Source organism: Chiloscyllium plagiosum, unplaced genomic scaffold (assembly GCF_037043375.1).
Source record: "Chiloscyllium plagiosum isolate Xiang-an unplaced genomic scaffold, Cpla_swu_hap1 HiC_scaffold_1, whole genome shotgun sequence".
Classification (NCBI taxonomy): Eukaryota; Metazoa; Chordata; class Chondrichthyes; order Orectolobiformes; family Hemiscylliidae; genus Chiloscyllium; species Chiloscyllium plagiosum.
In genome coordinates this window covers 155,016,371-155,040,445 of record NW_028270139.1, presented here as the reverse complement: position 1 = coordinate 155,040,445, position 24,075 = coordinate 155,016,371, and the positions used below count along the sequence as shown (strand labels likewise).

The 24,075-nt window shown below is 44.2% G+C and overlaps 1 protein-coding gene across 2 annotated transcripts in view; it reads right to left on the bottom strand.

Annotated features, from left to right (window-relative positions):
• The window catches only part of LOC122553785 (dedicator of cytokinesis protein 2-like), a 1,246,386-nt gene that overhangs the window by 893,374 nt on the left and 328,937 nt on the right, over positions 1-24,075 (bottom strand). For both annotated transcript variants that reach the window (XM_087991733.1, XM_043698147.2), the window contains exons 21-22: positions 5,832-5,932; positions 1,905-2,039 (exon numbers count right to left, since the gene is read on the bottom strand). In XM_087991733.1, coding sequence (XP_087847859.1) covers positions 1,905-2,039; positions 5,832-5,932 — 236 coding nt within the window. The remainder of the gene's footprint in view (positions 1-1,904; positions 2,040-5,831; positions 5,933-24,075) is intronic.

Below are 24,075 nucleotides of genomic sequence, written 5' to 3'. Positions count from 1 at the left end.
AGTACAGAGAGATCTGGGTGTTCTTGTACACCAGGCAATGAAGGCAAGCATGCAGGTACAGCAGGTAGTGAAGAAGGCTAATAGTATGCTGGCCTTCATAACAAGAGGAATTGAGTATAGAAGCAAAGAGGTGCTTCTGCAGCTGTACAGGGCCCTGGTGAGACCACACTCGAATACTGTGTGCAGTTCTGATCTCCAAATTTGAGGAAAGACATTCTGGCTATTGAGGGAGTGCAGCGTAGGTTCACGAGGTCAATTCCTGGAATGGCAGGATTACCTTACACTGAAAGACTGAAGCGACTGGGCTTGTATACCCTTGAGTTTAGAAGACTGAGAGGGGATCTGATTGAGACATATAAGATTATGAAAGGATTGGACACTCTGGCAGCAGGAAACATGTTTCCACTGATGGGTGAGTACCGAAACAGACGACATAGCTTAAAAATACGGGGTAGACCATTTAGGACAGAGATGAGGAGAAACTTCTTCACCCAGAGAGTGGTGGCTGTGTGGAATGCTCTGCCCCAGAGGGCAGTGGAGGCCCAGTCTCTGGATTCATTTAAGAAAGAGTTGGATAGAGCTCTCAAAGATAGTGGAATCAAGGTTTATGGAGATAAGGCAGGAACAGGATACTGATTAGGAATGATCAGCCATGATCATATTGAATGGCGGTGCAGGCCCGAAGGGCTGAATGGCCTACTCCTGCACCTATTGTCTATTGTCTATTGTCTAAATCCTGGATCTCCCTTCCTAATAACACTGCGGATGTCCCTACGAGGCAAGGACTGCAGTTCAATGAGGCAGCTTACCACCACTTAGTCAAGGGCAGGTAGGGGTGATCAATAAAGTGGAAGAGTGTGGTGCTGGAGAAGCACAGCCGGTCAGGTAGCATTCAGGGTGCAGGAGAATCGGCATTTCGAGCATAAGGTCTTCATCAGGAAGCAATCAAGTGGCTAAGGGCAGTGATATCCATATCTTATGAATGAATAAACAAAACAAGTGTTGCACTGTCAGAGATGTGGTTTTTCAGATGGGATGTGAAAGCTGCATCCTTTCTTTGCAAAATGTTCTCATTGGTATTATTCTAAAACAGCAGGAGATTTGTCCCTGGCATCCTGGTGACTGTATTCATCTACGCAACATCACTCCAAAATTCTACCCAGGTCTTATCACATTGTTGCAATAGCAGGTGGCAAAATCTGTATTCAATAAAAATGTGGAATTTAAAAAAAAAACCTAATGGTGGCGAAGTGACCGCTGCTAGCTGTCATAAAATCCCACTTGATTCACTAATGCCCTTTAGGGAAGGAAATCTGCATCTTACTTGTTCTAGTCTACTTTTGACTGTTGACCCCCAGCAATTTGGTTGATCCTTGACCTTAGGCAATTAGGGAATATGCACTCAATGCTGATTCACCAATGGTGCCCGGATCCCATGAATACATTTTGTCAATAGTTAGTAAAAGAATGAGATAAACATTTGAAGGGAGGAATGATTCGAGGCTATGGAAAGAGCAAATGAACGGTTTAACTAGATAGCTCCTGCAAAGAGTCAGTACAGGCACAATAACCAAATGACCTCCCGATGAGTTCGAGGATTCCATGAATTGTGTATGAGTGCCTGAACTCCGCTCGCTCGGTCAATATTGCGAACAGAATGAAAGCATTGCCTGACAATTGACCTGAACCAGAACAAATCCAATTCAACAACCACTTCAATCAAATCAGACTGAACCCTATGAAAAACCTCTGACTCACAGAAGAGTCCTTTCAGTACAGAAGAGGCCATTCAGCATATTGGGTTTGCACTGGGCAGCAACAAAACGTTTCATATTCAGAACTGATTCAGCAGTGGTACTGGGAGATCATTCAATGATAGGTCTAAGTGGTAGAGAAGAACTCACTGTGAGTAAAGGCATCTTGATCGGACTGTGAACTTAAAGATGTATTCTAATGCTTTGAAAGCTCGTTTCAGAGGCTCACATTCCAAACCACGGCTTGCAATATCAACGTAGCTCGTTAGCACAGACAATAGCTTCCTGTAACGAGAGGTTTCAACATTAGAGATGGTTAAACAGAATGGAACAGTCTGTTATTTTCTGGATCAGTGGTGCTGGAAGAGCACAGCAATTCAGGCAGCATCCGAGGACAGGCAAAATCAACGTTTCGGGGAAAAGTCCTTCATCAGGCTAATGAAGGGCTTTTGCCCGAAACGTTGATTTTGCCTGTCCTCGGATGCTGCCTGAATTGCTGTGCTCTTCCAGCACCACTGATCCAGAATCTGGTTTCCAGCATCTGCAGTCATTGTTTTTACCTCAGTCTGTTATTTTGTCCACTTGTTTTTCTCTCTCCTCTTTTCCTGAGTGACCATATGACCATAACATATAGCGACATAATTAGGCCATTCAGCCCATCAAGTTTGCTCTGCCAATCAATCATGGCTGCTATGTTCCTCAAACCCATTCTCCTGCCTTCTTTACATACCTCCCGATCCCCTTACTAATCAAGAATCTATCTATGTCTTAAATACCCTCAGTGACTTGGCCTCCACAGCTCTTTGCAGCAATATGTTACCACAGATTCACCACCCTCTGGCTGAAGAAATTCCTCCTCATCTCAGTTCTAAAGCATCGTCCCTTCACCCTGAGGCTGTGCCCTCTGGTCCCAGTCTCTCCTACTCATGGAAACATCTTCTCCACATCCACTCTATCCAGGCCTTTCAGTGTTCTGTAAATTTCAATCAAATTCCCCTTCATCCTTCTAAACTCCATCGAGCACAAAGCCAGGTTCCTTGACCACTCTCAAGATATTTTCCATAACTTTCCACGGAACTGAACTCATCCCCCTACTATTAAGTTTAAAGCCCTTTCCACAGCCCTCGTTAAGCGATTCACCAGAAGTCTGGTCAGAACTGCTCCCTCATCCCCTGTGCTGGTGTCAACGTCCCATGAATTCGAACCCTTATCTCCCACGCAATCTTTGAGCCTCACATTTGCCTTTTTGACCTTCTTTGCACTGTACCAATTTGCATGGAACGCATGGAACATGGGCTTGCTGAAGGCAGGTTTCCCTCGAATAGGAGCTGAGTATCTTCATTCATAGCTCAAAGCAGCTCCAAGCTTAACTAACTAACTAAAGTTGGATAGGCAAACATGAATTGCATCTGTCAGGACAAACTCTAAGTTCTGAATGGATGACAGTGTGACGAGCGAACATTTGGCTCTGTTGTTTGATTTCTCATTTCTGAATCACAAAGTTACAGGTCACGCCGCACTCCAGGACTCATGCACAAGGCTGGCATCTCAGTGCAGTACTGAGCAAGATTTGCCCATTCAGATGTACCTACTTCGAGATGAAACATTGAACTGAGACCCCCATCTCAAGTGGGAGCCTTTTGGAGTTGAGCAATAAAGCTGTCAGTGATGTCCTGACCATTATTTATCCGTTAATCAATACAACTGAAAGCAAATCATACTGTAATTACAATCTTGCTACTTGTGTGAGATTGTTAGAAAATCAGAGGGCCACTGTTTAAAGACGAAGACTGTTTAAGACTGAGATAAGGAGATTTTTTTTCCTCACAGATGATCATGACTATTTGGAACAGTCTTCCTCAGAAGGTGGTGGAAGCAGAGCCCCTGAATATTTTAAGTTAGACATAGATAGATTCTTGATAAGAAGGGGATAGAGAGTTATCAAGGGAAGGTGGGTTTATCTGACTGAATGGTGCAGCTGGGCTTGAAGTATCGAGGAGCCTACTCTTCCTAATTCGTATGTTCATATGGGATGTGTAAATTAAACTCTCCCACAATGCAAGATTAACTTCACTTTCTGGTTGTAAACCATTTTGGAATGGTCTGAAGTCATGAACGATGCTATAAAAATGCAAACTCTTTCCTCTGTGTAAAACATGTGCCAATGAGCTAATGGTATTATAGGTCTCCGTGTCGTCACTGTCAATTGTTGTAAAAGCACATCTGGTTCAGTGATGTCCCTTAAGGAAGGGAATTGTAGCACCCATAGCAGTGTGACCTGCCCGTGACTCCTGAACGAAAGAAATGAGGTTGAGTCCGAACTACCCTTTGAATTCTGTAATTCTGAACTCTTTAATCTCTTCATTTTTCTAATTCATCCCTAAGATCCGTAATGCTGGACTTTTTACTTCTTTATTTTCCAATTTGTTTTTTCCCTGAGAATTCGTATTTAAGAACCTGTATCAAGGTATTTTTGTATCGAAGAGGCACACTAAGTGACGACTTGTAAACTTTTCATTTGAGTCGATGTGACCATAAAGCTAATTCTAAGATTCTGAGACTTCTGAGAACTGGCTGAGGAAGCCATTCTATTCAAGGGAATTGAGGGATGCTGGGCTTGACAGTGCCACTCACATCCCAAGAAAGAATAAAGAAAATTAACGATGGAGAGACATAAATCGTGGAATTGTAAAGCACAGAAGAAGGCTATTCATCCATCATTCCTGCGCCTGCTACTTGCAACAGCTATCAGTTCACCCATCCATCCCACCCTGACAATGTTTTTCTACAACCTGTACCATCGGGGAGAAGGTACAGAAGCCTGAACACATGCACGAGCCGGCTTTGAAACAGTTTCTACCCTATTGTTGTTAGAATACTGAATGGACTCACAAACTCTTAACATTCGCCTGTACCTGTGTTTTTGTTTTTGCCGCTGTTTACCTAATATTTACCTATCTATGCTACTTAACTGTGATCTGCCTGTATTGCTCGCAATACAAAGCTTTTCACTGTGCCTCGGTACACGGGACAATAAATTCAATTCAATTCAATTCAACAGCACTACTCCTTCCCCGTACCCTGGCAATCTTTCCTTCTCAAGTACAGTATTTATTCAAAACTGTTTTTAAAGTTATGCTCAAATCTGACATGCCAGGCAGTGCATTTCTGTTTATAACAGCTCATTGCACAACAAATGGTTCAGGGAAGTTAATTTAATTCCAAGTTTAATTTCAAAACAAGGAGATGTAGTGAAACCTGATATCGTAAACTGAAGCCAGTGAGAAATACACCTGAAGGAAGCTCCTTATATAAAGGTTGTCAAATATTTAGAATGAGCTGCCGAGCCGGATAGACGTGCAGTAGGAATGAAATTTCATAGAATCCCTATAGTGCAGAAACAGGCCCTTTGGCCCAACAAGTCCACACCAACCCTCTGAAGAGTAACCCACCCAGACCCATTCCCCCTATCCTACATTTACCCTTGACAAATGCACCTAACCTACATAGCCCTGAACACTGTGGGCAATTTAGCATGGCCAATTCATCTAACATGCACATCTTTGGTCTGTGGGAGGAAACCGGAGCACCTGGAGGAAACCCACGCAGACACGGGGGAGAATGTGCAAACTCCACACAGACAGTCGCCCGGGTCTGTGGCGCTGTGAGGCAGCAGTGCCAGCCACTGAGCCATATGGAGCTCCATTCAGAACATGGACACAGGGATTGGAATCAAGGAAGTTTGGCTTTCTTGAATACAATGGCTTCTTCCCATCTTTGGCTTATTTTCTGAACATAGCTGGAAGTTTGAGTTGATAACCAAGACCAGTAGGGCTTCTCTTGTCAAACCACAACCCAATGCGCAGCTAGTTCCCAGGCAACCTTTCATAACATCAGCCTTTCTTTCTAATGTAATCTTGCCTCAACTGACTGCTCCGACTTTCAGAGAGAGTTTCTCTTCTGCTGACTTCTGCTCAGGGGTCACAGATGCAATTGAAGTCAGCGACCTCTGACTGATCCATTTAAACTATAGCTGGTTTAAAAGAAAAACACAAACATTTTCTCGGTAAAACATACTTATAAGCCAAAGTGGCGCTGAAGTGCTGTCGGATATAAGCTTCAAGGACAGCGTTGAAGTGTTGGAACTTCCTGTCTGCTATCAGGCCAATAAGAAACACCTGAAATCACATAAAGATGCAATCAGACATTAACAAGTCAACATTGTACTCTTACGAGAGCTAAGTACTGCTAATGATGGAAATCTGAAACAGAAAGATAAAGCAGTGGGAAAATTCAGCAAGTCAGTCAGCATCTGTGGAGAGAGAGAAGCAGAATTAACATTTCAGGTCTCTATCTCCTCAGTGATCTGGGAGTCTGAATGACCTTCACGTGCACATTGAGATCTGGAGCTACAGACAACAATGGTAGAGGCCCTAGCTTTCTTTCTAACACAAGAGCCTTTTGGTGCAGGATCATAGATCCTCAATGTTGGAGTCGCAGGTAGACAGGGTAGTGAAGAAGGCGTTTGCTATGCTTGCCTTTATTGAATATAGGAGTTGGGATGTCATATTGCAGCTGTATAGGACATTGCTTTCGGCCATTTTTGGAATACTGCATTCAATTCTGGTCACCCTGCCATAGGAAAGATCTTGTCAAATTTGAAAGGGTTCAGAAAAGATTTATGAGGATGTTGCTGGGGTTGGAACATTTCAGCTGAAGGGAGAGGCTGAATTGGCTGGGGCTGTTCTCCCTGGAGCATCAGAGACTGAGGGGTGGTCTTATAGAAGTTTATAAAATCATGATGGTCATGGATAGGGTGGACAGACAAAGTCTTTTTCCTGAGGTAGGGGCATCCAAAACTAGAGGGCATGAGTTTAAGGTGAGAGGGGAATGATATAAAAGGGTCCTAAGGGGAAACGTTTTCTTGCAGAGGGTGGTGCGTGTATGGAATACGCTGCCAGAGAAAGTGGTGGAGGCGGGTACAATTACAACATTTAAAAGACATCTGGATGGGTCAATGAATAGGAAGGGTTTGGAGGGATATGGGCCAAATGCTGGCAAATGGGACTAGATTAGTTTAGGATATCTGATTGGCATGGATGTGTTGGACTTAAGGGTCTGCTTCCGTGATTTACATCTCTGTGACTCTATGATATATGACTGACCTATAATCCCTCTCACTTTTACTGCCTGCCATTGATGTGTATTTGGAGTTTGATACTCAAAGCTGTGAACACATTTTCCTTGGGTATTGAGTTTTGGAGTTCTGGGGCGGGACCCAAACCCAGACATTCTGATTCAGAGGCACAGCGCTCCCAAGTACACCGATGGACCTTTTCAATATGCAAGTAGACTGTCTTCGAATAACAAACACATAGTTATTAAATATTAGGAACACAGAATCGAGGCCACGCGTGGCTGCAGGTGTCAGTGAGCAACCATCCATCTTTCTTCATCCAATTCCACGGATATATAACTCTCAGGAGAAACAAATCTTGCCCTCACCACTGAAGCAAATTGCAACTCATATTCAAAATGACCAGAGCAGGTTCATCCTTCAACTCAGATGCAAAAGCAAACTATTCATATTGTACCAGATTGATTGGGCTGTACCTAACCATGAGTCTGTGCAGTTCCAGAATCCAAATTAGGGGAGTCAAGTGACTGTACTCCAGAGGGTGGAGGGGAGATTTACCAGGATGTTGCTGAGCTGGAGTGATGAAGAGAGATTGGACAGTCTGGGGTCGTTCTCCTTAGAGCAAAGGTGATTGAGACGGTCGTGACTCGGATATATAAAATTATGATGGGCATGGACAGGGTAGACAGGAAGAAATATATTCCCTTGTTGAAGTGATCAAGGACTGGGGCATAGATTTAAGGTAAGGGGCAGGAGGTTTAGAGGAGATGTGAGGATAAACTTTTTCACCCAGAGGGTGGTGGGAATCTGGAAGCCACTTCCTGTAAGGGTGGGAGAGGCAGAAACACTCATAACATTTAAGAAGTGGTTAGATGTGTTATCAAGACATACCAGGCTATGGGCCAAGTGCAGGAAAATAGGGATGAGGATAGTGAGGTGGCTGTTTTTGACTGGCTCAGGCATTATGGGCTGAAGGCTTTTTTTCTGCGGCTATTGATCTGTATAGCTCTCTACGACTGTGAATTAATTTTCAGAAACAAGTGTTTATTCTTATTATCACATCACTTACTTTTGTGATAAATTATTAATAAGTGCAAGTACTGGAAACATTTTGCACCAGTGATGTCTGAAGAGAAAGGGGAGCATTTCCATGAAAGTTGCTTAACAATCTCATAGACTGGACCCAGGGCGGTCTTAGTTTCGTTTGGTACTGGTTAAAATTTGTGCCGCACTTTTTTTTAACTCTGAAAAATAGTTCTGATTTAATGGGATATTTCCAGAGTCAAAAATGGATTTAGGTAATTACTTTCAGTATCCAGCACATTGGACCTCATTTTAGAGTTCTTGACCTACTCCCAAAGACAACAGCAGTCTAGGGAGAAGATCCAAAGTCAAACTTTCCCTGGATAATAAACCCCAGCCTTGCCAATATTCGCTACTTGTCCAAGGACAACAGCCATCGCCAAGTTAGGTACAGAATGAAACTCACTCTGCATCATGTCTAGAGCCCAGGATGAGAAGACTGTGTTACAGAGTGACACTGCTTTCCATTTCATGCCCCTGCCAACTCCTGGGGGTTTGGTTTTCATTGACCTAAAGAGTTGGAACAGAAGATGGCCCAAAACTAATCTATTTCTCAAGAGGCTGCATTGAATATCCATTAGCCTGCAGTAGATAGCTGCTTTAGCCAATGAAGGACCCAGTGACACTCTTCAGCTGCCAACAGAGCCACTTGAAATTCCAAATATATGACATCTATTATATTTATCTATTTTTTCTGTTATTTCTTTAAGTAATTCAATAAGTGTGCATTCTGTATTAAAACCTGCACTGCTCACTCAATTATATTTTCAGTTTCATGATGCTTTTCTAATACACGCTTCCTTCAGTCCTCTGGCACAATTCCTTTTCGGAATAGATTTGTGTACATATTTATTAATATATGCAATAATGTTGCTGTTGTTTCGTTCCAAACATCTTTTAGTATGGATGGATACAGTGGGTGTGTCCCCTAAGGTTACCAATTATCTTCTCACTTTCAAACTTAAGAGTTTTTGTATTTTTCTTAATCACTTCCCCTGATGATTTGTACTCCTAATACTCAGGCAAAACAATTACTCATTTACATTCATCACCATAACAATAGATGCATGTCAAAGGAGCTCACTTTGTGTGAACTGACATGTGATTCAAAATCCAACTTTTCAGAAGTTAGTGAGTTTAACAACATGTTGTGACTGTGGACTTGCCTAATTTGGTGAAACAAAGAAGTGTTTGGAGTTTGGCTAGCTCAGTTGGCTGGACAGCTGGTTTGTAATGCAGAGTGATGCCAATAACATGGGTTTGATTCTCACACTGGCTGAGGTTACCATGAAGGACTTTTCTTCTCAACCTCTCTCCTTGCCTGAGGTGTGGTGACCCTCAGGTTAATTACTGGATCAGGAGTAGGCCATTCAACCGACTAACCACGGACATCTACTACAAGCCTACCAACTCCCACAGCCACCTCGACTGTACCTCTTCCCACCCTACCTCCTGTAAAAACACCATCCCTTATTCCCAATTCCCCTGCCTCTGCCGCACATGTTCCCAGGATGACTAATTCCACCTTAGAAAATCCCAAATGACCTCCTTCTTCCAAGATCACAATTTCCCTCCCCACGTGGTTGATGATGCTCTCCAGTGCATCTCCTCCACTTCCTGTACCATCGCCCTTGAATCCCACCCCTCCCAACACAACAAGGACAGAATCCCCCTGGTCCTCACCTTCCACCCACCAACCTCCGCATACATCGCATCATCCTCCGCCACTTCCACCACCTACAACCAGGCCTCACCACCAGAGATATATTACCCTCCCCACCCCTATCAGCATTCTAAAAAGGCCATTCCCTCTGCAATTCCCTTGTCAGGTCCACGTCCTCCACTAGCCCACACCCCACTCCCAGTACCTTCCCCTGCCACCACAGCAAGTGCAAAACTTGTTCCAAACCACTTCCCTCACCTCCGACCAAGGCCCCAAAGGATCGATCATAAATTTATCTGTACCTCCACCAATGTCATCTGCTATATCCATTGCACACAATGTGGTCTTCTCTACATCAGGGAGACAGGACATCTACTTGCGGATCATTTCAAAGAACATCTCTGGGGCACCCGCACAACAATCCCCACCACCCCATGGCTGAACACTTCAACTCCCCCTCCCACTCCATCAAGGACATGCAGGTCCTCGGCCTCTTCCATTGTCAAACCCTTGGGATCTTGCAACCACACAGCATCAATGTGGATTTCAGCAATTTCCTCATTTCCTCTCCCTGCCACATTATCCTAGTCCCAAGCCTCCAACTTAGCACCACTTTCCCATCTATCTGCTCTGCTCCATCCTCCTCTTCGATCTATCACTTTCTTCCTCACCTTCCTCTACCTAACTTTACTTCATAAAAATGTGTCTCTCTGACTTAAAATTAACAATTCATTCAGCATTCACTGCCATTTGTGGAAGGGAGTTCCAAACCTCGAGAAGTTAGAATGTATAGAAGTGCTTCCAACATCTCTCCTGAACAGTCTGGCCCTAATTCTCTGACGATGCCCCCTCGTTCTAGAATCCCCAACCAGTGGAAATAATTTATCTTTATCTACCTTGTTTTCTCCCTGTTAATATCTTGAAGACATTGATCAGATTACCCCTTAATCTTTGAAAGAAAACAGATCTAATTTGTACACTCTCTCCTCAAAATGAATCCCTGAAGTCCAGATACCATCACGGTACTACCAGAGGCACCTCTCCCTAAGTCCTATGATCTGGTAGGAATATGGCAACGTTACCTTTGGCTTTTGATTTTTCTTTTCTCTCGCTCTGTTTCCCTAATTTTAAATCTGTACTGAAATATTGTTAACCGATCAGATCTGTCAATCCAATCTGCAATTCTTTGCTCTGTAAATGATTGCTCGATGCTAGTCTGCAGTGAATGAGTATAGATTACCCTTCAGAGATGTAGGGAAACTCGTAAATATAATAGAGTATGGTTATGTCACCAATAATTCAATGGCTTGGATAATAATTAAACAGAACTACATGTAATTTACAGCATAGAAACAGCCTAAAGGTCTAAGTTTATGTTCTCCCGGAACCTTTAAAGCAGAGAACATGATCTCATCTCCCACAATGGTTGTTCAAGAATATGAATTCAGCTGTGGAATTGTCATAAAATCAATGGGTTAATTAAAGCCCATAAAAGTGGAAATCTGTATTACCCTAGGATTGATTTCAATCCATGACAACTTGGTTGAACCTTACCTGCTCTCTGAGGCGGTCTAGACATCTACTTGGTTACAATGACTGATAAAATGCCCACCTAACTTGGGACACCTAAAGATGGAGAATTAATCCCAATCTTACCAATGACATGTAGTCAAAATATAAATTGATAACCTTCCAATCTGCTTCTGGCACTAATGTAAGGCATAGCTTTTTATTTATTCAAGAAATGTGGGCATCTCTGGCCAGGGTAGTATGTATTGCCCTTGAGCAGGTAGCTGCGAGGACTCTGCTTGAACTGCTGCAGTGCTTGTGCAGTAGATGGACCCACAATGCTTTGAGGGAGGGAGTTCCAAGTGACACAGCATTATATTTTCAAGTCAGGATGGTGAGTGGCTTGAAGGGGAACTTGCAGGTGTTGGTGTTCCCATGTATCTGCTACCTTTGCTCTTCTGGATGATGGTGACCATAGATGTATGAGGAGGTACAGCCTAAAGAGCCTTGGTGAATTTCTGCAGTGCATCTTGTAAATGGTACCCACAGCTGCTATTGAACATCAATAGTTGAGGAATGGATGCGGTGCCAATCAAGTGGGCTCCTTCATCTTAGATAGTGGCAGGCTTCTTGAGAGTCATTGCAGCTTCATCCATCCAGTGGGGAGTATTCCATAACACCCCTGTCTTGTGCCATGGTGGGCAGGCGTTTGGGACCCAGAAGATGAGATATGTGCCATTGAATTCCCAGTTTCTGATCAGTTTTTGTAGCTACTGTATTTATATAGCAAGTCCAATTGAGTTTCTGGCCAAATGATGTTGCTAGTGGAAGATTTGGTGATGGTAACACCATTGAATGTCAAGGGATGATTGTTAAATTATAAGAACGAGGAGCAGGAGCGGGCAATTCGGCCCCTCAAGCCTGCACCATTACTTAATAAGATCATGGCTGATCTCATCTCAAACTCGACTCCACTTTCACACCCATTCTCCATAACCCTTCAATCAGTTACTAATTAAAAGCTTGTGGGCGGCACGGTGGCACGGTGGTTAGCACTGCTGCCTCACAGTGCCAGAGACCTGGGTTCAATTCCCGCCTCAGGCGACTGTCTGTGTGGAGTTTGCACATTCTCCCCGGTTTTCTCCCACAGTCACAAAGATGTGCAGGTTAGGTGAATTGGCCATGCTAAATTGCCCGTAGTGTTAGGTGTAAGGGAATGGGTCTGGGTGGGTGGCGGGTTGGCGTGGACTTGTTGGGTGAAAGGGCCTGTTTCCACACTGTAAGTAATCTAATCTAGTCTGTTTCATTCTTATTTTCATTCAATTTCCTGGCATCCACGATACTCTGTGCTAATGAATTCCACTCATTTATGGCCCTTTCAGCTCTGTTTTAAATCTGCCACACATTATCCGAAAACGATGACCTCTCGTTCTAGATTGCTCCACATGTGGAAACATCCTCTCTATATCTACTTTGTCATCTTTAGCATCTTCTGTACCTCAATTAGATCTCATCTCATTCTTCTAAGCTACAAACAGTATAGGCCTAAACTGCTCAATCTCTCTTCATAAGACAAACCCGTCATCTCTGGAATCAATCTAGTGAACTTCCTTTGAACTGCCTCCATGTAACTACATTCCTTCCTGATGAAGGGCTTATGCCCAAAGTCTCGACTCTCCTGCTCCTCGAATGCTGCCTGACCTGTTGTGCTTTTCCAGTAACACACTCTTGACTCTCATCTCCAGCATCTGCAGTCCTCAGTTTCTCCAATGTAACTACACCCCTCCTCAAGTAAGAAGACCAAAATTGTACACAATACTTCAGGTGCATTCTCACTCATGCTTTGTACAACTGCTGCCATACTTGCTTACTTTTATACACTATTTTCTTAACAATAAATGCCAAATTCTATTTGCCTACCTGATTACCCACATACTAGGTTTCTGCAATTCTCCATTTTGAAGTTTCACTCCATTTATATAATGAGTTGCCTTTCAACTATTGTGACCAAGGTGGATAACTTCGCACTTGTGCAATTAAGCTTCACCTGCCAAATTTTGGCCCATTCACGTAATCATACCCATTTGTAAAATTCTATTCTCTTTGTTGCAACTTGTCTTCCCATTTATTTTAGTGTCATGTGCAAATTTGGTGATAGTACTTTAATGCATCCAAGACATTAATATAGATTATCAATAGTTACTTGCCACTTATCAGCCCAAGCCTGGATATTGCCCAGGTCTTGCTGTATTAGAACATGGACTGTTTCAGTATCTGAGGCGTCCGGAATGGTGCTGAACACTGCACAATCATCTGTGAACATCCCCACTTCTGACCTGCCATTGGAGGGAAGGTCATTGATGGAGCAACTGAAGACGGTTGGGCCTAAGATACTATTCTGAGGAAGCTACCTCTGAGGCAGGAGACCCAAGTTCAAGTCCTGCCTGTTCCAGAGGTGTGTCCTAACATGTCTGGATAGGTTAATTGGGAAATATTTACCCAGAGATGTCCTGGAGCTGAGATAATTGACATCCAATAATCATAAGCACCTTTCTGTGTGCCAGATATGACACCAACCAGTGAAGAGTTTGTCCCGATACCCATTGACTCCAGTTCTGCTAGGGCTTCGTGTGGCCATATTCGGTCAAATGTGGCCTTGTTGTCAAAGGGCAGTCACTTTCACCTCACCTCTGGAACTCAGGATGCCAATAAATCAAGAAACAACACAGATATGTGCCAAAGCATAGCTTGGTGAATGGCATTAAACACCCACCACCAATATTCTGAGAATTACATATCATTGCCCAGAAACATAACTGGCCCAGAGACGTGAATACCAGAGCTTGTACATAAGCCAGAAATTGGCAATTCTTGGGCAAGTGGCTCACCTCCAAACTCAACAAAGCCTATCCAGTATCTACAAAGTACAACTCAGGAGTGTGATGAAATACTCCTCACCTGCCTGGATGAGTGTAGCTCTAACAATTCAAGCACTAAGGAATGACCATTCCTGACAAGTGAGAGTCTAAGAATTGGCCCTGACATTACCATCCCTCACTAACAATATTCTAGGGGTAACCATTGATCTGAAGTTGAACCACATCAACATTGTCACCACCAGAGTAGGTGAGAGTCCAGGAATACTGCATCAAAGACAGCCTGGAAAAGCACAGCCTGTCAGGCAGCATCTGAAAAGCAGGAGAAGCGATGTTTCGGGCCTTCATGAGGAATTCTGCAGCAAGCAACTAACCTCCTGACTCCCTAAAGCCTGTCCACCATCCACAAGGCACAGGTAAGGAGTGTGATGGAAAACTCCCCACTTGCCTGGATGGGTGCAGCTCCAACAACACTCAAGAAGCTTGACCACATCTCGGATAAAGCAGCCCACTTGACTGGTGCCACATCCACCACGTTCAACTTTCATTCGCTCCATCTGAGGTGCACATTTGGCAGCAGCATGTGCCATTTACAAAATCTCACTGAGGTTGTTTGAAAGCACTTTCCATAAACAGGGCCCTGTCACAGTTAGAAGAACAAAGCTAGCAACGGCATGGGAAGACCACCACCTGACTTGGAATTGTATTCCTAAATTGTCGCTGTGTTAAAGTCCTGTTGCAACCTCCATGATGGCATTGGTATAAATACCTGCACTGCAAGACAGAAGATCCTCAAGAAATGAGACTCACTCTCATCTCAAGGGAAATTCAGGATGGGCAGTAAATAGTGGTCTTTCCAATGATATATACATCCCATAAATTACTAGTTTTATTGCTTGAAGGGTTGTAGAGGGAGTTAAATTGAAAATGTTTAGGTTGAAAATAAAACAATTGTCCCAATGTGTTCCGCTCCTCAAGTACCAGTCACAGATGTTTGATTGGCTTATTTAAAGGAAGTGATTTATAGACTTTTGCCTTTAGGTACTTGTTCAGCCCAGAAGGTGGTACTTTCTAGGACAGGCTCCCATGGCAACCTTTATAGTTGCCCAGTGATCAGTAAGCCTGAATGCAGACTTCATCCCTTGGCATGAATAAAGTGTCCATGTTGGAATTAGAATCACTACAGTGTGGAAATAGGCCCTTCAGCCCAACAAGTCCACACTGGCCCTCCAAAGAGTAACCCACCCAGACCCATTCCCCAACATTTACCCCTGACTAATAACCTAATAATCCACCTAACCTGCACATCTTTAGATTGTGGGAGGAAACCCAGGCAGACACAGGGAGAATGCACAAACTCCACATAGTCACCTGAGGCTGGAATCGAACCTGGGTCCCTGGCGCTGTGAGGCAGCAGTGCTAACTACTGAGCCACCTTGCTGCCCTGTGTATTTGTTTCCTTCCTGCTCACCCACCCTCTGATTTCGTCTTCGCATAACACTCATGCCAATATGTTTTGGAAAACAGTATTTACCTCCATTAGATAAAAAGAAAGTATTCACATTCATATGTGGCCTTTTAACAGCTTGCCAATATTACACAGCATGTTTTGGCTACTGAAGCAATTCAGTTGCAGTCATTATTGCAATAGAGGAAGTGAGGCAGTGAACATAAGCACAGCAAGATCCCACTAACAGTTCAACATTATTACTCTGATTGAGGGACAGGTGTTGACTTGGATGCCAAAGCCTAGCAGTATCCCACTGCTGTTCTTCAAAGCTTCATGGGAAATTGACAGTGACTCGTTTGAGTGTCTCAGATGAAAAGGGTCACCTCCTTATGCAGTACAGAAATAAGATGTCAGCTTCATCAATCGATATAAACCTCTAGAGTGGAACGCAGAGCAGTGCTACCTACTGAGGCCAGATAGTAAATTACTCAGCAAGCCAAACAACCTTAGGTATCTTCGAAATCCCCAGCTAACAGCGAACACCAATCGTGTCAAGGCTCATCTAATCACTGGGCAGCTATTTCAGCCTGTCAAGTGGAAACAGCGAGCACAAACTTTCATTTAACGCAGGAGGAAGAGGCTGGAAATATGAAAGAAAGTCTCCAAAGTGGGACTTGAGCTCACAACCTCAGACACTTTCAGAACTTTAACAGAGCGTTTCCAAAACAAATATGGCTCTCAGCTGGGCTCGTGCCAGTGGTGTTCCTTCTGGGTTCGTAGATCGCAGGGTCACATCCCATTCCAACCACGTGTGGCAGCATTCTGTCTCTGACGACAATGGCTTGTGCAGCGATGGTCAACTCTGCGCACACCATCGCCTGAGGGGCCAAATGATTCGTTGGATCTTTAAATGATTCTCTGATTTCTCTGACCTCCCTGTGGCCAGACTTCTCAAATCTCTCTGAAACATAGCAACTTAGGGAAAAAAGGATCAGGTGTAGCCCTCCAGACCTACTCTGCTGTTCAATATGATCACGACAATTTCATCGAACTCAGTACCCTGTTCCAGCCATTTACCCATGAGAACTACGAGAAAATGAGGACTGCAGATGCTGAAGATCAGAGTCAAGAGTGTGGTGCTGGAAAAGCACAGCAGGCCAGGCAGCATCCGAGGAGCAGGAGGATCAACATTTTGGGCATAAGCGCTTCATCATTCCTGATGAAGGGCTTTTGTCCAAAACACCAATTCTCCTGCTCCTCGGATGCTGCCTGACCCACTGTGCTTTTCCAGCACCACACTCTCAACCCATAAGAAGTTATCTAACTCCTTCTTGAAAATATACAACCTGTTTGCTGCAACCTCTTTCTCTGGCGAGGTCTTCCACAGGTTCGCCACTCTCTGGATGAGGAAATTTCTCCTCATCTTTGTCCCAAAAGGCCTACCCCCATATTCTGAGACTGTGACCGCTGGTTCTGGACTCCCCAGTGATTGGGAAGAGCTTTCTTGCATTTCTCTCTTCTGTCAGAATCTTTCAGGTTTCTGTATGGGTGGCTCAGTGGCGCTGGTATTCATCAGGATTTCCTGATGAAGGGCTTTTGCCCAATACATCGATTTTCCTGCTGTTCGGATGCTGCCTGACCTGCTGTGCTTTTCCAGCACCACTCGAATTTTGGAGGGCAACCAATTTTCTCCAGAAGCTTTAAAAGACCAGCTCCGCTCACATGCTCGGCGATCTTCCTGAGATTGATGACGGCACTAAGTAGTGATTTTATTTCCAAGCAGAGACAGTAAAGTTTGTGCAGATCCTGTAAAGTTCTGACTTCCCAAGCTTTAATGAACTCAGGCTGTTTAGCATCAGCACCTGGAGCTTTGCCCATGAGAAGTGAGTCAATACCTTCATTAAGTTCCTCCACCGTGGATTTGATGTCGAGCTCTGTCACAACAAGTAGACTCTCTGGATATTTGTCAGCGATAATGTTCTCGCTAGATTATAACTTAAGGTAGCGATCCTCCCATTTGATGAACTGTTTATTGCAGTCAGTGATGACTTCTCTGTCTTGTCTTCAATGAAGTTGTTACTTTACTGATGGACCTGTTGCCTTTTGATACATGCTCCAGACATTCTTTACACTGAAACACATCTGACTGAGATGTAGCCATTTGTAATCGAAGCCTAGCAGTCTGTTGGACTTTACTCAAGTGTTTCAGTGCACAGCAGTGTTCACTTTTAGATACCATTTGTAATTACTGAAAACAGATCAAATAGCTTCAATAACAGGTTTCATGCCAGCGACTTGAACTAAGCAATATTTTCGGCTCTTGGCTGAGCATGTGGTATTGTAGACAGTTACCTGAAATATATTCTCTGTGAATTTCAGCAGATCATCTGTTTGACTGAGTCACGGAATGGTTGTTTTTCTTTAAAATCTGGATATTGATGAAGTTAATATGGGAATGGCATTTGAATGAAAAATCTTCAAGGGAATGCTTTCTTGCCCTGGGTGCGCACCAGAAAGTGATCTGTATCGCAGCCAGCGTATTAAAAAAAAAGTATCTTGTCTGGTGATCAAATCCGCCTGTACCAACATCCTGACGTTTGATGTCTCCAGAACACCTTGAGGCATAACTGTCTCTAAAAGAAGCAGTTATTTTCGCAACGTGTCAGCTACAATCTCGGTCCAAAAAAACTACAGTTACAGAGGTGAGATAAAAGTGACTGCTCTTGGCATCAAGGTCACATTCGACTGACTGTGGCATCCAGGACCCCGAGAAAACTGGAGTCAATGGGAGACAGGGGGTGTCCTCTGGTTGGGGGTATACCTAACCACAATGTTGAGAGTGAACCATCTTCAGCTGCCCCTTCAAAATGACCTTCCCACCATCATAAGGTCAGGAGTGGGGATGTTTGCTGGTGAATTGCACAACATTCAGCACTAATTCTTCAGTTACTGCAGTACATTTCTAAATTCAGCCACACCCTGACAACATTCAGACTTGGGCTGATTAATGATAATGAACATTGTCACACGAGACCAAGTTAATGATCATTTCAACATTGGACAATCTAACCAATGAAGTCACATTTGACATTCAATGAAGTCACCAATACTGAATCCCCCACTACCGACATTTTGAGAAGTATCATTAACTACAAGCTGAACTAGACTTGCCGAATAAATACTGTTAGTATAACAGCAGTTCTCAGCACTTAACTCTCCAAAGCCTAACCATCATCTACCAGGCACAAGTCAAGAGTGTCAAAGTTAATGGTGCTGGAAAAGCACAGCAGGTCAGGCAGCATCCGAGGAGCAGGAGAACTGATGTTGCAGGCATAAGCCCTTCATCAGGATGAAGGACTTATGCCCGAAACGTTGATTCTCCTGCTCCTCAGATGCTGCCTGACCTGCTGTTCTTTTCCTGCGTCATACTCTTCGACACTGATCTCCCGCATCTGCAGTCCTCACTTTCTCCTAACAAATCAAGAGTGTGTACTTCCCATTTGCCTAGATGAGTACAACTCCAACAACACTCAAGAAACTAGACAGCTTCCAGAACAAAACAATGTGCCTGGGGTTAACTGGCTCTGTTTGAATCGAGAGACATAGAATTCTTGATCTTTGAGGGCACACACTTCTATTATTGACAGAAGAGTGCACCTTGAAGTGATTGAACACACACCTCTTTTGAACTCTTCCCGTACCCAATGAACATATAAAGCTTTTCTTTCAGTGATCTGCTCTTGACGACTCTGGTCCCTTGTACTGAACTATGGCATTTTGCAGTGTATCCAGTTCCATAGTGATCACTGTTGTCTGGACTGTCAACCAGCCACCATTGTCTGTCAATCCCGCATCCACAATATTGGTCCTCCAGCTGCCAATCAAAAAGTTGCTAACTTCTTTCTTTTTGGATGTTTTGCTGTTTGCCTGCTGCAATGGATTCTGTCAACTTGGCAAACCTACTGGAGCTGCCCAGACATCAGGATGTCCATCCTTAACTAACAGAGCTGCCTAGGCATCAGGATGTCCATCCATAACTAACGGAGCTGCCCAGGCATCAGGATGTCCATCCATAACTAACGGAGCTGCCCAGGCATCAGGATGTTCATCCATAACTAACGGAGCTGCCCAGGCATCAGGATGTCCCTTCAGCTTGAGGCTAAAGGAGTGTGAAGTATTATGTTCGGCACTGCCTTAGCCGCAGGCATTTCTGGGATAAGTTACATATTGAGTCATCAGTCTGCACTTTTGACATTGCTTTTTCTCTTAGTCCTCAGCTCTCCTTAGATATCCACAAGGCAGTGGAGCTCTTTGACGTCGGTTAGCAGCTTGGTTCAATGAGTGCCAGGCCTTGTTAGTCTGCAGGGGGCACGCACGTGGCACATCTACATGTACAATGAGGCACACGATCAAGGCTGTCTCTGATGCTGTACTGACAGCTATGTGCTGTTACAAGAGTCGTTGGGAGAGAGAAGCACTTGCACCTATGTAGCATCTTTCACCATCTCACTGAAGTGCTGACTGTCGCAGCCCCATCTCCCTAATAGGAGAGACTAGAGAGCCTAGGATTGTTTTATTGAGAGCAGAGAAGGCTGAGGGGGGACATGATTGAGGTGTAGGCAATTATGAGGAGCATGGACAGGGTGAGTAAGGAGCAGCTGTATCCCCCTTGGTTGAGGGGTAAATCATGAGAGGGCATAGTTTGAGGGCAACAGGCAGGAGATTCAGAAGAGATTTGAGAAAAAAGCTTTTTCACTCAGAGGGTGGTGAGACTCTGGAGTGTACTGCCAGGGAAAATAGTGGAGGCCTTTCAACCTTTAAAAAATATCTGGATGAGCACTTGACATCCTAACATTCAAGGACATGGGATACGTTCAGGTAATTGGAATTAGCATGCCTTTAGCAGTCGTTACTGTCAGTGCAGACTCAATGAGCCAAAGAGCCCTTTCTGCTATGTACGCCTCTCTATGACTCTACAACACGCTTTAGGCCCCACGGTTGTCACGGTGATGGTTAGCTGAGTCCTCATCTGTAGGTTGCAATGGCAATAGGTTGGGGACTTCTCTTTTCACATCTGGAGGGTATTTGAGGTGAGGGCACAGTGTCTGTGGTGGGCTCAGGGGGTCAAAGGGCAGCCACAGGCTGTCAAGCTGACGACAAAGGAGCCGAAGAGCAGGCTAAGCTCTAGGTCATTATCCAACTACTACTATAATCTCGGCCACACGGATCTCTTCCGCCTCACCCCTTCCCAGTATCCGAGAATCCCCATGATGCTAAAGACTCTATTTGAGGTTCACAGAGCAAAGACAATCCCTGGCTCACATGTTTGAGTGTAAGGGGCAACAAGCATTCAACTTTCTTTTTGCTGAGCTCCAAGACGGTTCGAAGCTGAAAACTCCTGTTTTGTTGGTTAGAAAAAAAGGAAATGGGTGAATCACCGGCCTTCAGTCCTTTGCAATGCAAGCCATTCCCATCCTGTACTGTTGAACAGAGACAAGTGTACAACACAAGACAAGGTTGAGCTGTCAATGAGCTTTTTATCGTTTTGCATTGTGGAGCAAGTGTTGAATCTACTGTCAGGTAAGCTTTCTCCTGTGTCTGTATATGCCTCTGTGTTTGGGACCAGTGGTGTAAAGGATCACTGAACTGCACCATTCGCGCATTCAGTGTGCTCTATCCAGCATCAACTGCCATCATTGTGGTAATCCAGAAAACACAGCAGTTGAATTGTCACATAGCAAGATCCCACAAACAGCAGCTGAGTCAATAAGCAGACTGTCTGCTTTAATGAGGATGGCAGAGGGATAAATATTGTCTGGGACACCAGGGTCAATGTACCTGCTTGCCCTCCAGGCAGCGTGGAGTGGATCTTGGCTAACTATCTGAGAGGACTAATCATAAACCAATGATAAGCCTCTTGTGATGGATGTAAGAAGTCCCATTTCAAATGAAAAAAGACTGCTAGTTTCCCTGGTATCCAAAGTGACATTAAAGAAGGCAGCGGCATTGACCCCAGGCCCATCGGAGGGCTCAGTTAGCAACTGAAACATGGCTGTGCAGGGTCTACATATGCTGATCGCCATGCCAATACCATTGCAGAGCACTCACATCCAGACCTTGCAGCCACTGCTGCGCTAGGACGTCAGAGGTTAACAGAATGTCTGTAAAAATTAGAGGGAACATAGATTCAAGAAGAATTAAATGGATTTCTAGATATAGAGGACATCAAGGACTATGAGACCGGCACAGGAAAATCGCCTTGAAGTACCAAGATTAGTCATGATCTAGTTGATTTGAGGAACAGATTTGATGGGCTGAATGGAGCTCTCCTAATCATATTTCTGACATTCCCCTCCTTGGATTCCCAAATCCCATTTCTAAGGAATTGTAGAATTCCAAGTGCAATAGCCAATTGTAAAGAAAATTGTAAAACCTGAAAGACTAGAGGACATCAGTTTAAGGTTAAAGGGGAAAGAATAAAAGGGAACCTGAGGGGCAACGTTTTGCGCGTTGGGTGGTACACATAGGGAATAAACTGCCAGCAGAAGTGGTTGCTATGGGTACATTAACGACATTTAAAAGGCATTTGTACAAATACATGGATAGGAAAGGTTTAGAAATATATGGGCCAAGTACAGGGAAATGGGCTCAGTGTGGGCAGACATTTTGGTTGGCATGGACCATTCTCGGCCAAAGGGCTTGTCTCTGTGCTGTAGGGCTCTAGATCTGGAACCCTAGATGGTCAAGCCTGTGATGTTCTCCACACATTTCCCACCCACATTGGACTGAAATTGGCCTCACTCCATCTCGAGTTTAGTTAATGGCGAATAGCATGTCCCAGTTTCATCTGGCAAGGAACTGGATTAAATCCTGAGGGAGAAACAATTCAACAAATCTGCTGCTATTCACAGAGATTTTTTTTTTCTTTTTGTCAAAATAACAGAGACATTGTCTTTGGAATAGCAGATTCAAGAAAGCTGACATTTTTTAAAAGAAAACTCTGCCTGAATAGCATCAGTGGGTGTTGATTACAGGAGGACAGCGGTTAAATTACGGGACCAGTAATTCAGATAAGGTCTGAACCTGCATCACACTACAGAAGCTGAGGAATTTATATTTGGGTAATTAAATTAAATGTGGAATACAAAAACCTGCTAGATTGCCACTGGAAACTGCCTGACCCAGTAATGTTGTTGAGAGAAAGGGGTTCTGTCATCCTAGTCCAGACTGGTCTACATATGGCTCCAGACCCATAGCAGTCTGGTTGATTAAAAGCAAGATAGTGCTGGGAATCTGAAATAAAAACCAAAAGTGCTGGAGAAAAAGAGGGACCTCGATATAGATTCAGGAATATCCCTTTAACTTTAGCAACTGCAGTAAGTAGAAGCAGCCAGTTAAGTGTAACAGATAACAGAGTCAAATTACTCACTGACCCTCCACTGTCAGGGACACAGATGAACATGGGTTTAAACATCTCCAGTTTCTGAAATTGTGGATTTCAGTTCAATATATTGGTATTCTGTACTGAAATCCTCTTTCATCTATTCTCTCAGCCTGTTGCCATGGAGACACTAAACTCCTACTTTGACATTGTGGCCTTGAATGTTTTTTTTTTAAACAGTGGTTTATTCATGCACTCCTGCACCATTATCAGGGTAATATGTTGCCAATGGAGTGTCAACTGAAACAACCAAAGTGACACTTGCTAAACGGTATAGTTCAACTGTCCACAAAACACAGCTTTTCCCATGAGCTCAGAACCATTCGACAATGGTTTATATGGAATGAGGTACTATTTCAAAGGTGTTGTAACTGTAGTAATGTAGGAGCTCACCAACAATCCTTCGACAGAACATTCCAAACCTACAACCACTTCCATCTAAAAGGTCAAGTGTAGTTGATGCCCAGGAACAGCACCAATACAAGTTCCCCTCCAAGCCGATCACCATCCTGACTTGGAAATACATCACCGTCCCTTCAGTGTCGCTGGGTCAAAATCCTGGAATTCCCTCCCTAACGGTATTGTGGGTCAACCAACAGCAGGTGGACTGCAGCGGGCCAACGAGCCGACATGGATGAGCTTCAACACCATCCCATCCCAGAGAGAAAGCCCCCTTAAGCAGTACTGTACACCTCCCATTCTGCACAGACATTTCAGCCTAAATTTAGCTGTTGGCATTAAATTTGAGCCCACAACCCACTTCAGAGTGCTGGCCTTATGTTTTGGTGGGGGGTGGTGGTGGGAGGAGGGGGGTGGAGGTGTGGGGGGGCTATGTGGCAGCATGCTCAAGCGACTGAGCCACTGCGAGACAGTGCAGTCTTCAATTGCCAGCCCAAACCAAGAGCAGACTCGCCTGCTTTAACCAGCTTTCAAAAGTGTGACTCAGCATGTAATTCTTTGCTAAAAACTGACATCATCCTCAATTCAGATCGCACTTCTTTGTGCTTAAAAAGCCTGGTGATGGTGGAGGGAGGGTGAGATTAGGAGACTGAGAGTTAGAAACCCTACCCCACACCCTTAGACTGTGACCTCCGGCTCTGGACTCCTCAGTGATTCGCAACAGCCTTCCTACATTTCCATTGTCCGTTCGAATCTTATAGGT